General features: G+C 42.6%; 1 protein-coding gene across 4 annotated transcripts in view; it reads right to left on the bottom strand.

Moving 5' to 3' along the window:
* The window catches only part of pank4 (pantothenate kinase 4 (inactive)), a 71,714-nt gene that overhangs the window by 51,346 nt on the left and 6,651 nt on the right, over nt 1-13,717 (bottom strand). For all 4 annotated transcript variants that reach the window (XR_015073539.1, XM_085967243.1, XM_085967244.1 and 1 more), the window contains exons 2-3: nt 5,682-5,764; nt 3,107-3,315 (exon numbers count right to left, since the gene is read on the bottom strand). Coding sequence is in view for 3 of the 4 variants with exons in the window: in XM_085967243.1 (XP_085823369.1) it covers nt 3,107-3,315; nt 5,682-5,764 (292 nt within the window). In the remaining variant the exon portion in view is untranslated. The remainder of the gene's footprint in view (nt 1-3,106; nt 3,316-5,681; nt 5,765-13,717) is intronic.

The raw sequence follows: 13,717 nt of genomic DNA, 5'->3' as shown, positions 1-13,717 counted from the left end.
AAAATCCCTCCCTGGCCCCTCCCTATCTCTAATCTCCTCCAGCCCTGCAACCCTCCAAAATACAGCTCCTAAAATTCTGACCTCTTGCGCACCCCCTATTTTAATTGCTCCACCATTGCCGGCTGTGCCATCAGCTGCCGAGGCCCTGAGCTCTGGAATTCCCTCCCTAAGCCTCTCCGCCTCTCTACCTCTCTTTCCTCCTTTAAGACGCTCCTTAAAACCTACCTCTTTGACTAAGCTTTTGGTCACCTTCCCTTATGTGGCTTGGTGTTAAATTTTGTTTGATAACACTCCTGTGAAGCGCCTTGGAATGCTTAATAACGTTAAAGGCACTATATAAATGCAAGTTGTTGCTAAGGTGAAGCCGGGCCCCTTAAGATCCGAGTCTAACTAATTCCTGGATGAGATCAAGAGTTGAATTGTTCTTCAGGTTGCGGATCAGTACCCAGGATCAATGGGCTGGCTCGGTTTCTATTTTTTTTTTTAAGTGCATTTGCTACGGTCAGTCGGACATTCCAGAGATATTCCGACTCCTGCGTCAATAAGGTACTTTCATCGGCGGGATGGAGTTTCTCTATATATTCCAAATGACTGCTTTTGTTGCTATATATACATATAAAATATAGATGTTTTTAAAGGGTGACCGGCAGGAAAAGGAGAAGCGATCTACCATTTGTATAATATCAGCAAGTGCCCGATAGCACTGCTCACGGTCAGTTAGAGGATGCACTGTTTTATAAGGAGGAACATTGTATCATGCAAAATGTAATGCATTATTCTTCTGCTAAAGTGTAGGTGTGTATCGCTTTAAGGCTGGGGCTCTTTGAGAAGGGTGACCTAATAGAGGTCTTTAAAATTATGAAGGGGTTTGATAGGGTAGACGTAGAGAAAATGTTTCCACTTGTGGGGGAGACCAGAACTCAAGATCATAAATACAAGATAGTTACCAATAAATCCAATAAGGAATTCAGGAGAAACTCCTTTACCCAGAGAGTGGTGAGAATGTGGAACTCGCTACCACAGGAGTAGTTGAGGCGATTAGCAGAAATGAAGTTAAGGGGAAGCTAGATAAGTACATGAGGGAGAAAAGAATAGAAGGATACGTTGATAGGGTGAGAAGAGGCAGGGTGGGAGGAAGCTCGTGTGGAGCATAAACACCGGCATGGACCTGTTGAGCCGAACAGCCTGTTTCTGTGCTGAACATTCTATGTAATGTGCAACATCTAATTGCAAACATCAATTATGAAGTTGCTGCCGTTATGTAAGCAATGAATGAGTTCTCAATGATGTCAATTAAGAGACTGTTGACATTCTGGCTCCAGTATTTTGTGTTCTTGAAGACTTCCTTTGTTTCTTTATACATTTCTTTGAAGCGTAACACGTAGGAAATGCACATTTGATGTACCAGTTTTATAATATACCCGTCAATCGCCTGTGGTGTTGCACATGGGGACTTAAGATCAAGTATAGACTTCAGGAGAAGCAGTTACAGGGCGGGGAAATTAGACCAAACATAATTCAGTTCCCCAAAGTCATACCTTCTAACTTTATTTATATATTTCCATTACAAATTCCCATGTCCGCATTTACAACAGTAAACTGCCTGTATGGACTTCTCGTGCTGCAATTACACCCAACCACCAGTGGGGATGCTACAACACAATTGGCTGGAGTGTAATTACAGCTGAACAAATTTACATGACAGTTTCCATTATAAATATGGACTTGGAATTTATAACAGAAAGAGTTGACAAGAAGTGCATGCAGATGCAAGATTTTTAAAGATATATAAAAATACAAGAGAAATCTGCTTCTATCACTAACTCCCTTGGGAGAGTGAAAAAAACTGAAAAGAAATTGGTAGAAAGTAATGTTTAATTAAACTCATATTGGCATTTTTAATTGCATATAAGCAGAACATGCCACTGACCCAGCAGTGTGCTGATTAAGGACAATTAACACAAGCCCACATCCAGTGAGCACAGTATTAATTTAAGTCTTTATTAACCTGTGATTTAGCTAAATATAAAACCAGAAATAGAAGAGGATTTCAGAAAAATTAAATCAGGTTGTTGTCTCACAGCAGAGGGCTGTATAAACATTTCCCTTTTGAATTCTAAATGATTATACAGAGGATAACTCAAACGCTAACCGAAGAATAAATTCTCTTGTAACACAGCTGAACCACATAATTCACAATTGACTTGACTCCAAGGTGAAGTACATCACCTGACTAAATAGAGGGCAATTACTGACAAGTGTTTTATTTGTATCCAAAGTTAAAAAAAATAATTTTAGTGGGAACAATCACAAGTACTAAACAGAAAAAAATGAACTTGTATTTACATAGCACCTTTCACAACCTCAGGGCGTCCCAAAGCACTGAAGCATTTTTTTTAATAAAGTGTAGTCACTGTTGTAATGTAGGGAAAATGGCAGCCAATTTGCACACAGCAAGGTCTCACAAACAGCAATGCGATAATGACCAGATCATCTATTTTTAGTGATGTTGGTTGAGGGATAAATATTGGCCAGGACACCAGGCAGATCTCCCCTTCTCTTCTTCGAAACAGTGCCATGGGATCTTTTACATCCACCCGAGAGGAGAGATGGGGTCTTGGTTCAACGTCTCATCCGAAAGACAACATCTTCCTCAGTACTGCACTAGGAATGTCAGCCTAGATTTTGTGCTCAAGTCTCTGGAGTGGGAGGCGAGAGTGCTACCAGCCAAGGCTGACATAAAGAAGAATAGACAATCCAATAAGACAATTGCGCATTCCTCCCTTGCAAGTGATTTTTTCTATAGTTCTGTTTTTATTCACAATATTCCTCTTAAACCATCATTCTCACCCTCAGTCCTTTGGTACACGTCGCTCCTGACAATAGGAATCTATTTCTCCATCGACCGCAACCAAACCCAGGAGTTAGCTAGCAGATTTTGGCAGGTACATGCAGCACTGATAGCAACCCTTGGAGCAAATCAAGTTTCCCACTTGTGCCCAGAACACAAGAGAGAAAGAAAGATTTGGTTGGGGACTGTGTGGTTCATCAGTGCACCTTGGTGCCAATGTCACTTGTTCTCACTAACTTTTAAGCTCTCACTTACTTTAGTCCCAGCTTCTTCTCGATCAGGCTCTTGAACTTGTGAGCACCGCCTCCCGTGGCTTTAATCACTTTGGTCTCCGTGTTCACCAGGTGGGCTTTGATGAAGTCCAGGCACGTTTCTATATAAGCGTTTTCAAATTTAACAAAATGAAGTCTGGCAGTGATCTCTTCCTGAACGGAGATCTCGTACAGTGGTTCATCATCGGGACCCTTAGAAAAACACAAACACAGCGTCAGGGTCTGAAACAAAGGCTGCGGAAAACCACATTTTCCAGAAGAAATAGAATACAACATGACCAATAAAAGTCTACAGCAGGAGCATGCATGGTTTTTGTCTCCAATGGACGCTCGGGTGCGTACTATAAGGTCTCATATAAAGTTTAAACTCAATATTCCATTAAATTACAAATATCTTAAGTTGCTGATATTAACAGAGCTTGATGTTCTGATTTAGGATGATTCCACCAATGAGGTACCGGTGCCAAGGCTAGCCCTTCCCAAACCTCTAGCAGCACAAAATTCAATTAAATCAATTAGCAAGGAGCAAAAGCACAAAGAGGACTGAGCTTCCTGGACTTGGTGGGCCAGACTGCCAGGGCTTGGGGGCTACCTACAGGCCAAAGCTTGAACACCCTTGTATTACAGGGCGTGTTTAAATGATCGCCTGACACAAAGCTCAAAATTTATGCAAAGTTCTAGTTATTTTATCAAAGTTTTCGGGATTTTTGATTGCCTGTTCTTCGTTAATTTACCATTACACTCATCATAATAGCAGCCTAGAATGAAAAATTAAAATGCAATGAAAAGTAATGGCAAAAGTTAATTCTGTTTACCAGCCAATAATCGTGAAACAGCTGACCTGCTTACTATCCGTGTGGGGAGCGACTGCTTTTGGAACCAGTTCTTTGTTATAGGAGAGACAAAGACAACATCACCAAAGACATTTTTACATTACTGTGGTGCCGCTGACTATCAACACGTGGGTCTTGCACAGTCGATGGAACTTCCTAGTGTAAACTGTCTGGCCCACCTTGTTCTTGTAAGCACCACTTTCGTCAGGTTTCACGTGTACACTGATGACACCCAGCTATACCTTGCCACCACTTCTCTCGACCCCTACACTGTCTCTGTGTTGTCAGACTGCTTGTCCCACATCCAGTCCTGGAAGAGCCGCTTTTTCCTCCAATTAAAAACTTGAAGACCGAAGCCATTGTCTTCGGCTCTCACCACAAACTCCATTCTCTAGCCACCAACTCCATCCCCCTCCCTGATCACTGCCTCGGGCTGAACCAGATTATTTGGAACCTCAGTGTCCTATTAAACTTTGAGCTGAGCTTCCGAACCCATTCCTTTTCCATCACCAAGACCGTCTATTTCCACCTCCGTTTTATCGCCCGTCTCCGCCCCTGCCTCAGCCCATCTGCTGCCGAAACCCTCATCCATGCTTTTGTTACCTCCAGACTCGACTATTCCAATGCTGGGCGACCTACCCTCATCCACCCTCCATAAAAACTCAAGCTCTCAAGACTCTGCAGCCTGTATCCTAATTCCCGTTCACCCATCACCCATGCTCGCTGACCTACGTTGGCTCCCAGTCCACCAACGCCTCCATTTTAAAATTCTCTTCCTTGTGTTCAAATCTCTCCATGGCCTCGCCACTCCCGATCGCTATAACCTTCTCCAGCCCTACAATCCTCTGGAAACTCTTGTGTTCCTCCAACATTGGCCTCTTGTCCAACCCCCACTTTCTTCACCCCACCAATGGCGGCTGTGCTTTCTGCCGTCTAGGCCCTACGCTCTAGAATTCCTTCCCTGAACCTCTCCGGCTCTCCACCTCTCTCTCCTCCTTTAAAAGGCTCCTTAAAACCTACCGCCCTGTCCTAATGTCTCCTTCTTTGGCTCGGTGTCATTTTTTGTCCAATTACACTCCTGTGAAGCATTTTACTACGTTAAAGGCGCTATATAAATGCAAGTTGTTGTTGTCTCTGCATTGGAACTACCTCCTCCATGAACTCAGTTAGCCTGCAGATCATCAGTGGCAGGCTTCAAATGTAAAAATAGGAAAGCAGCGCAGAGAAGTTGTTTTGGCATCACTCTCCCAGCCTGCACCTGGCCACAATATAAGTTGGTTTTCTGACATCTCTCACCCAAATTCAGCCATTACAGTAGGCTACCCCAAAACCACCGTCCACACTACTCTAGGAGATACGCAAAAGTAACTGAGGGATGGCCCACCCACTGGTTTCCCCTCCCTCCAAATATGACCACGGTCGGGACGGACCCATTTTGGAAATTATGAGCATAAATCCATATCTGACCTCTCTGTGGGACGCCACACAAGTGGAGTGGGGATGGAGCAGACACCCACTTGGCTGACTAAATGATGGAAGTGTTGGTAAGAGGAGCAGTATCCAGATGCATTTTTTTTGTGCTAAAGATGGTGTGGGACCTGGGAGCAAATAGAAGGGTACCTAGCTGAAAAGAAAGACTGCAAACAGATGTGCACCCTCCATCACAACTGCAGTATTGTTGGCTAGGTGCCGACCCTGGAGAATATGTCTGCCTGTCATACTTACTTTGCCATAATGATCGAAGGATCGCACTTTGGCTACCTTGTGCTGCACAGTTGAGTAGTAGGCCAGCTTTGTCAAGGAGCCACCTGTTAACAAAAGACATTCTGCTAGTTCTGTAAACATTATGTAGCACGACAGCTCAAACTGCAACAAAAGAGGAACAGCTCGAGAACGCACAGCAGTGCTAAACCAGTGTTGTCACCAGACTTAATTGGTTTGGTGCCAATACACAAGGCGTAAAGATACTTGTGCCAATATGCTTCAATGCTGTGTGCTGCTCTTAATTTACCAGCTCAACCTGCTCCTATCGTCACTTCCAGTGATGGGTCTGTAAGGCTCAAAATGCTCTCAACTACCAAGTTTGAAATAGCTAAATTTATACTTTTACTGTTGGATGCTCTACAGTTCACATGCCCACTGTTATGCGTCACTAAAATATTAATGACAACACCTTTATCTCTCCTGAACAGGTACACCTAGCTACATACTAACTCTTCATCCATTTTTATTTTGCTGCTAGTTCTCTAGCTGAAGCAGAGACTTGCAGCTGCCAAGTCCACTCTCCCTTTTGTATTGCACCTGTATAGTGTAATTCTCTGTTGGAGGAGCCCTAGAAAGAAGCCCACGAATTCTGCGCCTCCAAAGCCCACTCTCGGGAAAAGCTGGGTCCCAGACAATGGAAGCACAGCCAGAGTACAACAAGCCTCCTGCTGACGGCACACTATCAATCATGAAAATATCTGTTAACTGTTTCCTGCTGAAGAAATAGGAATGGCATAGGCTAAGCTCCAATGTTTTATATATTAGATGATTTCTTTTTGTTTGTTTTTCACTCTCTACTTATGATTCTCCCTCCCACCCAATATTTCTGCTACAAGGACAAATTGTTAATGACCTTGGGAGAATATCAGGGGTTAGCGGAGAACTGTTTGGAAGGAAGCCATCAGCATGAGGAGGGGTTGAATAAACAAATACAATTTAAAACGGCAAGTTCAGATATGCGCCGGTGAATGGAGCACGTACTAATCTTAGTTCTGCTCCTTCACACAAACATCCAGTGAACTCAGAACTAAACCTTCACTTCTGAAACACTTCAACAGTGATGTCGGTGGCGAAGTTTATATTTAGCTAGTACATTAAGTAAACCAAAGCTCTTTTATTCACTTCACTAGGAAATTACTGGAAGAACATATCACAATTTTTGTGATGGAAAGTTGTCAGCAACCAAAACTGATAAAACGCAGGATTTGAAGTGCGGAGATTCAGATGTTACCCTCCTCTCTTTTGGTCTTCCCACCCGTGTCCCAAACCACTCTCCCAGCTCTGAGGCCAGGCAGACAGACAACCTGATCTGCCAATGCCATTCAAGACTGGCGTTCCCAGCTTCTCTGCTCCCCTGCGTGGAAGTAGCTGGCCTCTGCACGGCACTTCCCCATCAGCACAAACAACATCGACAGCTCGGCCATGCGGATAAACACAAGCACAAATTTTAGGTATGTGGTGATTATTCCTTGTTTAGTAAAAGTATTGTGATTGGTTGTTTGTTAACTGCCTTGGGATATATGTTGTAATCTCATTGGTCGTTGATGTCACATGATGTGTGGTGGCCACCTTAAATTCAGTTCTTTTCCAGCTTTGGTTGGGACTGGATGTGGAAAGATGTGCTGCAGATTTTAAAGTTAATAAAGCCTAGCTTTGGAAGGCAAATCTATTCTTTATTAACTTTATGTTAGAATGGAGCGATATCTTCAACCAGAACGATTCAAGGCTGACCCCAATTCTGCTGGAGTGGATGATAAATGGAAACATTGGTATTGTACATTTTAAAACTTTTTGGGAGTGTTGGATCAAGAGTCTCTAAATAAGCTGAATATGCTGATCAACTACATTGCTCCGGATGTATATAAATATATTTTGGACTGTAAAACTTATGAAGTGGCTATTTCTACATTGGAAAAGATTTTTGTTAAACCAAAGAATGAGGTATTTGCACGTCACCTTCTATCTGCCCGTAGGCAGCAGGTGGGAGAATCTTTGGATACTTATTTACAAGCACTTCGGTGCCTTAGTGTTAACTGTAATTATAAGGCCGTGACGGCTGAAGAATATAAGGAAGAATCGGTACGGGATGCTTTTATTAATGGATTACTGTCTAGATCAATTCGTCAGTGGTTGTTAGAAAATAAGACTTTGGATCTTAAAAGTGCTTTTGAGCAAGCTTCTACATTGGATGTGGCTCAGAGAAGTTCGGATTCTTATGCTCTTTTTAATCGGCCTGCGACTATGGTTTCGGCAGTTTCGGATGAAAAGGAATTATGTGGACTTAATGGGAGTGGTTTTCTAGATTCTGAAACAGTTTCTACTTCGGCGGCTGTTGCCTCTAGGATTCAGAAGTGTTATTTTTGTGGGAATATCCGGCACCCTCGTCTGAAGTGTCCTGCTCGGGAGGCTGTGTGTAGTAAATGCGGCAAGCGAGGTCATTATGCACGTGTGTGCAAATCATCAGGTTCAATTACCTCCTCCTCTCCTGGTGTGGGAGGGCCCTCCTCTACCACCTCCTCCTCTGTGACTATTCAGCCTTTAGATAGGGCGTTTATTGCATCAATTTCTGCTGCATTTGGTCATGGCCTAAACAAAGCTATAGTTACGGCTCAAGTTAATGGGTTGGAAGTGAAGGCCCTTATAGATACAGGCAGTACTGAGTTTTATAAGTCTTCAGTTTGCGAAGGAGAAGCATTTGAAAATTTCGCCTGTTACGTATCAGGTGTGTATGGCTCAGACGACCCTTACTTCACAAATAGCTGGTTGTTGCTTTGTGAAAATTATTCTTCTAGGTAATACGTATACTGATATACGCCTATCTGTTTTGTCTAATCTCTGTGCGGATATTTTGATTGGACATGATGTGCTTCAGTTACACGAGTCTCTTAGTCTTTCATTTGGAGGGACTAAGCCACCTTTATCTATTTGTGGATTAACCTCTTTATCCATTTCTCCATTATCACTTTTTTCCAATTTGATGCCGGATTGTAAGCCAATTGCTACAAAGTCAAGAAGATATAGTAGTCAGGATAGAGAATTTATTAATTCTGAAGTTCAACGTCTCTTATTGGAAGGAATCATTGAACCTAGTTGTTCGCCTTGGCGAGCACAGGTAGTTGTCACGACTAACGAGAGACACAAGAAACGAATGGTGATAGACTATTCCCAAACTATTAATAGGTATACTCAATTAGATGCGTACCCTTTGCCTAAGATTGATGAGCTTATCAATAAAGTATCTCAGTATAAGGTTTTTAGCACTATTGACTTAGAGTGCTTATCAGATTCCTATTGTTAAGAAGGATCAACCATATACGGCCTTTGAGGCTGGTGGAAAGCTGTATCAGTTTTGCCGAATACCATTTGGTGTTACTAATGGTGTTGCTTGTTTTCAACGGGCAATGGATGCTTTTATAAGTGATAACTCCCTCTCTGACACCTTTTCATACTTAGATGACATCACAGTGTGTGGCAAATCAAGGGTGGAGCATGATTCTAATTTAAAAAGATTCCTTCAAGCTGCAGAAAAAGTTGGTTTAACTTTTAATAAAGAGAAATGTATCTTTTCGACTACTGAGGTAAATCTATTGGGGTATATTATCTCGGGAAACAAGATTAAACCAGATCCAGAACGTCTGCGACCATTGATTGATTTACCTTGTCCTACTAATTCTAAGGCTTTGCAACGAGTTGTTGGACTGTTTTCTTATTATTCTAATTGGATTGCAAATTTTTCACGGAAGATCCGGCCTCTTATTCGGGTTACGACATATCCTCTATCATGGGAGGCCAGGACATGTTTTGAGAATTTTAAAAAGGATATTTTAGGAGCAGTTGTGCATTCTATTGATGAGCAGGTTCCTTTTGTGATCGAGACGGATGCTTCTGATTTTGCAATTGGGGCTACTCTGAACCAAAATGGAAGATCTGTGGCCTTTTTCTCACGTACTTTGAACAATAGTGAAAAAAGACATTCTTCAATAGAGAAAGAGGCATACGCAATAGTAGAAGCATTGCGTAAATGGAGACATTTATCGGGGCGACATTTCACGTTGGTAACTGATCAAAAATCTGTGTCCTTTATGTTTGATGTTAAACATTTTGGAAAGATCAAAAATGATAAAATAATGAGATGGAGGATTGAGTTGGCATGTTACCATTTTGACATCGTTTATCGTCCGGGGAAGGATAATGTTGCTGCTGATGCACTGTCGAGGGCTTATTGTTCTGTGATTCACGGAGATACGCTTATTAATCTTCACAATGCCTTATGTCATCCTGGGGTTACGAGGATGATACACTTCGTACGCAGTAAGAATTTGCCCTTTTCAGTTGAAGATGTCAAGCGGATGACTTCATCATGTTCTATCTGCGCTCGGTGTAAACCGAATTTCTTTAAGCCTCAACGAGCTCATCTTATAAAGGCTACTTCTCCTTTTGAACGTTTGAGCGTCGATTTGAAGGGGCCTCTTCCTTCAACTACTCAAAACCGATATATTTTTACTGTTGTGGATGAGTTTTCAAGGTTCCCTTTTGCTTTTCCTTGTGCAGATGTATCCGCTGCTACAGTTATCAAATGTCTGACTCAACTTTTTGTCATCTTTGGGATGCCTGCGTATATCCATTCGGATCAGGGAAGTTCTTTTATGTCTTCCCAGTTGAAGGAATACCTTCAGAGTCGGGGAATTTCTACTAGTAGAACTACCCCGTATAATCCCCAGGGTAATGGACAGTGTGAACGATACAATGGGGTGATCTGGAAGGCAGTTATGTTGGCTTTGACATCCCGGAACCTTAAGAATACACAGTGGGAAATGGTACTGCCTGATGCCCTGCATTCCATTAGATCATTGCTTTCAACGGCTACTAATGTGACCCCCCATGAAAGGCTCTTTAACTATCCGCGGAGATCTACTACGGGATCTTCGGTACCTTCATGGCTTACTATGCAGGGACCTGTGCTGCTTCGACGCCATGTTAGATTGTCAAAATATGATCCTTTAGTGGAGGAGGTGGAGCTGTTGGAGGCAAATTCCCAATATGCTCATATTCGATTCCAAGATGGGAAAGAAAGTACCGTTTCAATTAAAGACTTGGCTCCTTGTGGTGGCCAGCCCTCTTCTGAGGATATTAACAATAGTCATGATTTAGATAATGTGGATGCTGTTACAGATACTACGAATGTCTCCAATCCGATTGCAGATAATTATACTTCTATTAGTCAGCCCTTGATGGATGTTTATGACCGTCCCAGTTTACCTTCTGATGGGATTTCTAATCCGGAAACCGTTGAAAATCAGGATATGGATAGCCTTCCTGCTGAAGATACTTCTGTGCCTTCTGGTGTGGGAGGGCAAGGAATTTCACCAAGGTTAAGAAGGTCGACACGAACAAGATATCCGGTCGACCGATTGAAAATGGACTTTTAAATTGATAGTAATGTTTTAAAATTGTTGAAATATTTTGTTTTAGTTGAGAGATACTTAATACTTATGTGCAATGTTATTATTTGTTGTTGTTCACTTAGTATTGTGTCATGTAAACAGTTTTACTCTTGTTGTGCATAGTTTTAGTTGTAAATTAATTATAAATTGTAAAGGTTATTTAGGTTGGAGTATATTTTAAAAGGAGGGGTGAATGTGGTGATTATTCCTTGTTTAGTAAAAGTATTGTGATTGGTTGTTTGTTAACTGCCTTGGGATATATGTTGTAATCTCATTGGTAGTTGATGTCACATGATGTGTGGTGGCCACCTTAAATTCAGTTCTTTTCCAGCTTTGGTTGGGACTGGATGTGGAAAGATGTGCTGCAAATTTTAAAGTTAATAAAGCCTAGCTTTGGAAGGCAAATCTATTCTTTATTTCAAGGTACAAATAGTAGAGACAATTTTTTTTTTTTTTTATACAAGAGGAAACTTTCTCCCCTCTCCTGAAGGTGCTGACTCTAGCTGGGGGACGGTACCTTGCCCAAATGCCCATTCTTCATGTGTGGGTCTAGGTGGTGAATGTCAGCAGGTTTTTCTGAACATCATAGCCAAGCTCGATCCTCACCCGCCATGCACACTTTTCAGCAGAAATCACTGAATGTGATCAGAGGCTGATTTCCCCCCCCCCCCCCCCCCCCTTCCTAGCCCAGACATACTGATGCCAACTGTCCTCCTCTCCCTGCGCCCTCATTCCTGCCCTGGCTCAGGTCACCTAACTCAGCAAAGACCGCAAATCAAAGCTGGGTCCTGACGATTCATCTACCGTACATAATATATTCAAGTGTGTGAATTAGGGCTAATTCTATACTCCACTCAGTCCCCAGGGTTACCTCAGTTATTGTCTTGAAAATCAAAGAATGTTACAGCACCGAAGGAGGCCATTCAGCCCATCTTACCTGTGCCAGTCTCTTGAAAGACCTGTCCGGTTAGTCCCATTTCCCTGCTCTATCCACAGAGCCCTGCAAATCTTTCCTTTTCAAGTACCGAATTCCCCTTTGAAAGTCATTGTTGAATCTGCTTCCACCACACTTTCAGGCAGAGCATTCCAGATCATAACTCACTGTGTAAAGAAAAATTCTCATCTCCCCTCTGGTTCATTTGCCAATTATCTTAAATCTGTGTCCTCTGGTTACTCTTGAGCACAAAACTCTAGGCAGACACTCCAATGCACTGACGGAGGTGCCGTCTTTCGGATGAGACGGTAAACCGAGGTCCTGTCTGCTCTCTCAGGTGGACATAAAAGATCGCACGGCACTATTTCAAAGAAGAGCAGGGGAGTTCTCCCCGGTGTCCTGGCCAATAATTATCCCTCAATCAACATCTAAAACAGATGATCTGGTCATTATCACAATGCTGTTTGTGGGAGCTTGCTGTGCGCAAATTGGTGGCTGCATTTCCTACATTACAACAGTGACTACACTTCAAAAGTACTTCATTGGCTGTAATACGCCCGGTGGTCATGAAATACGCTTTATAATTACAAGTCTTTCTTTTACCGACCCTCCCGCTGGTAGAAAGTTTCTCCGTATTTACTCTCATCAAACTCCTTGTAATTTAGAACACCTCTACTAAATCTTCCCTTCATCTTCTCAGAGAACACTGGAAGTCCCTCATCCCTGGTGTAATATAGTAAAGTAGTAACAAGAGTCAAAATTTCCATCTCCAAGCTCCGTTGGTAAAGATATCTCACAGTTGGCAGCTCAGGAAGGAACTGAAGCAGGGAGTGTCTCCCTGTCACTCACAGTTACACGTGAGCTGAATAATGACTCCCTTTAGCCAAATATTGGGCTGACAATCACAGCTAAACCCAATCCTGAAGTCAACAGACACACTTTCCGGGAGATGTCACTGGATAGCGAGAAAATCTGGCTGATTTTTCTTCCTACCAGTCTCGGGGGAAGGAGAACAAATATTTTTCCCCACCTTTGCCCCAGCTGAGATTAAATAATTCAGACTAAGGGGTTCAAACTTGGGACATGCCCGATCTGTATCTCTCAGTGCATGATGTGGTGCATTTACAGGCTGAACCATTGGAGGGCCCATTTATGTGTGGTTCCTTATGTTGGCATCTTAATAAACACTAAATATTTTTTTTAATCTACTGATCATAAAATATTAAAGCACAGAAGGAGGCCATTTGGCCCATCGTGCCTGTGCCGGCTCTTTGAGAGAGTTATCCAAATTAGTCCCACTCCCCCGCTCTTTCCCCAAAGTCCTGAAAATCACCCAAAAGTTACAGAAACAATGAGCACTTGGAAAGAAAAGACTTGCATTTCTACAGCACCTTTCACGACAACCGGTCGTCCCAAAGCGCTTTACAGCCAATGAAGTACTTTTGAAGTGTAGTCCCTGTTTTAATGTAGGAAACGCGGCAGCCAATTTCTGCACAGCAAGCTCCCACAAACAGCAATGTGATAATGACCAGATAATCTGTTTCAGCGATGTTGATTGAGGGATAAATATTGGCCAGGACACCGGGGATAACTCCCCTGCTCTTCTTCAAAATACTGCT

This window comes from Somniosus microcephalus, chromosome 25, assembly GCF_052327205.1.
Source record: "Somniosus microcephalus isolate GS21.2 chromosome 25, FLI_Smic_1.0, whole genome shotgun sequence".
NCBI classification, from domain to species: domain Eukaryota; kingdom Metazoa; phylum Chordata; class Chondrichthyes; order Squaliformes; family Somniosidae; genus Somniosus; species Somniosus microcephalus.
The sequence above is the reverse complement of the archived record's forward strand: the minus strand, read 5'-3'. Positions and strand labels throughout refer to the sequence as shown.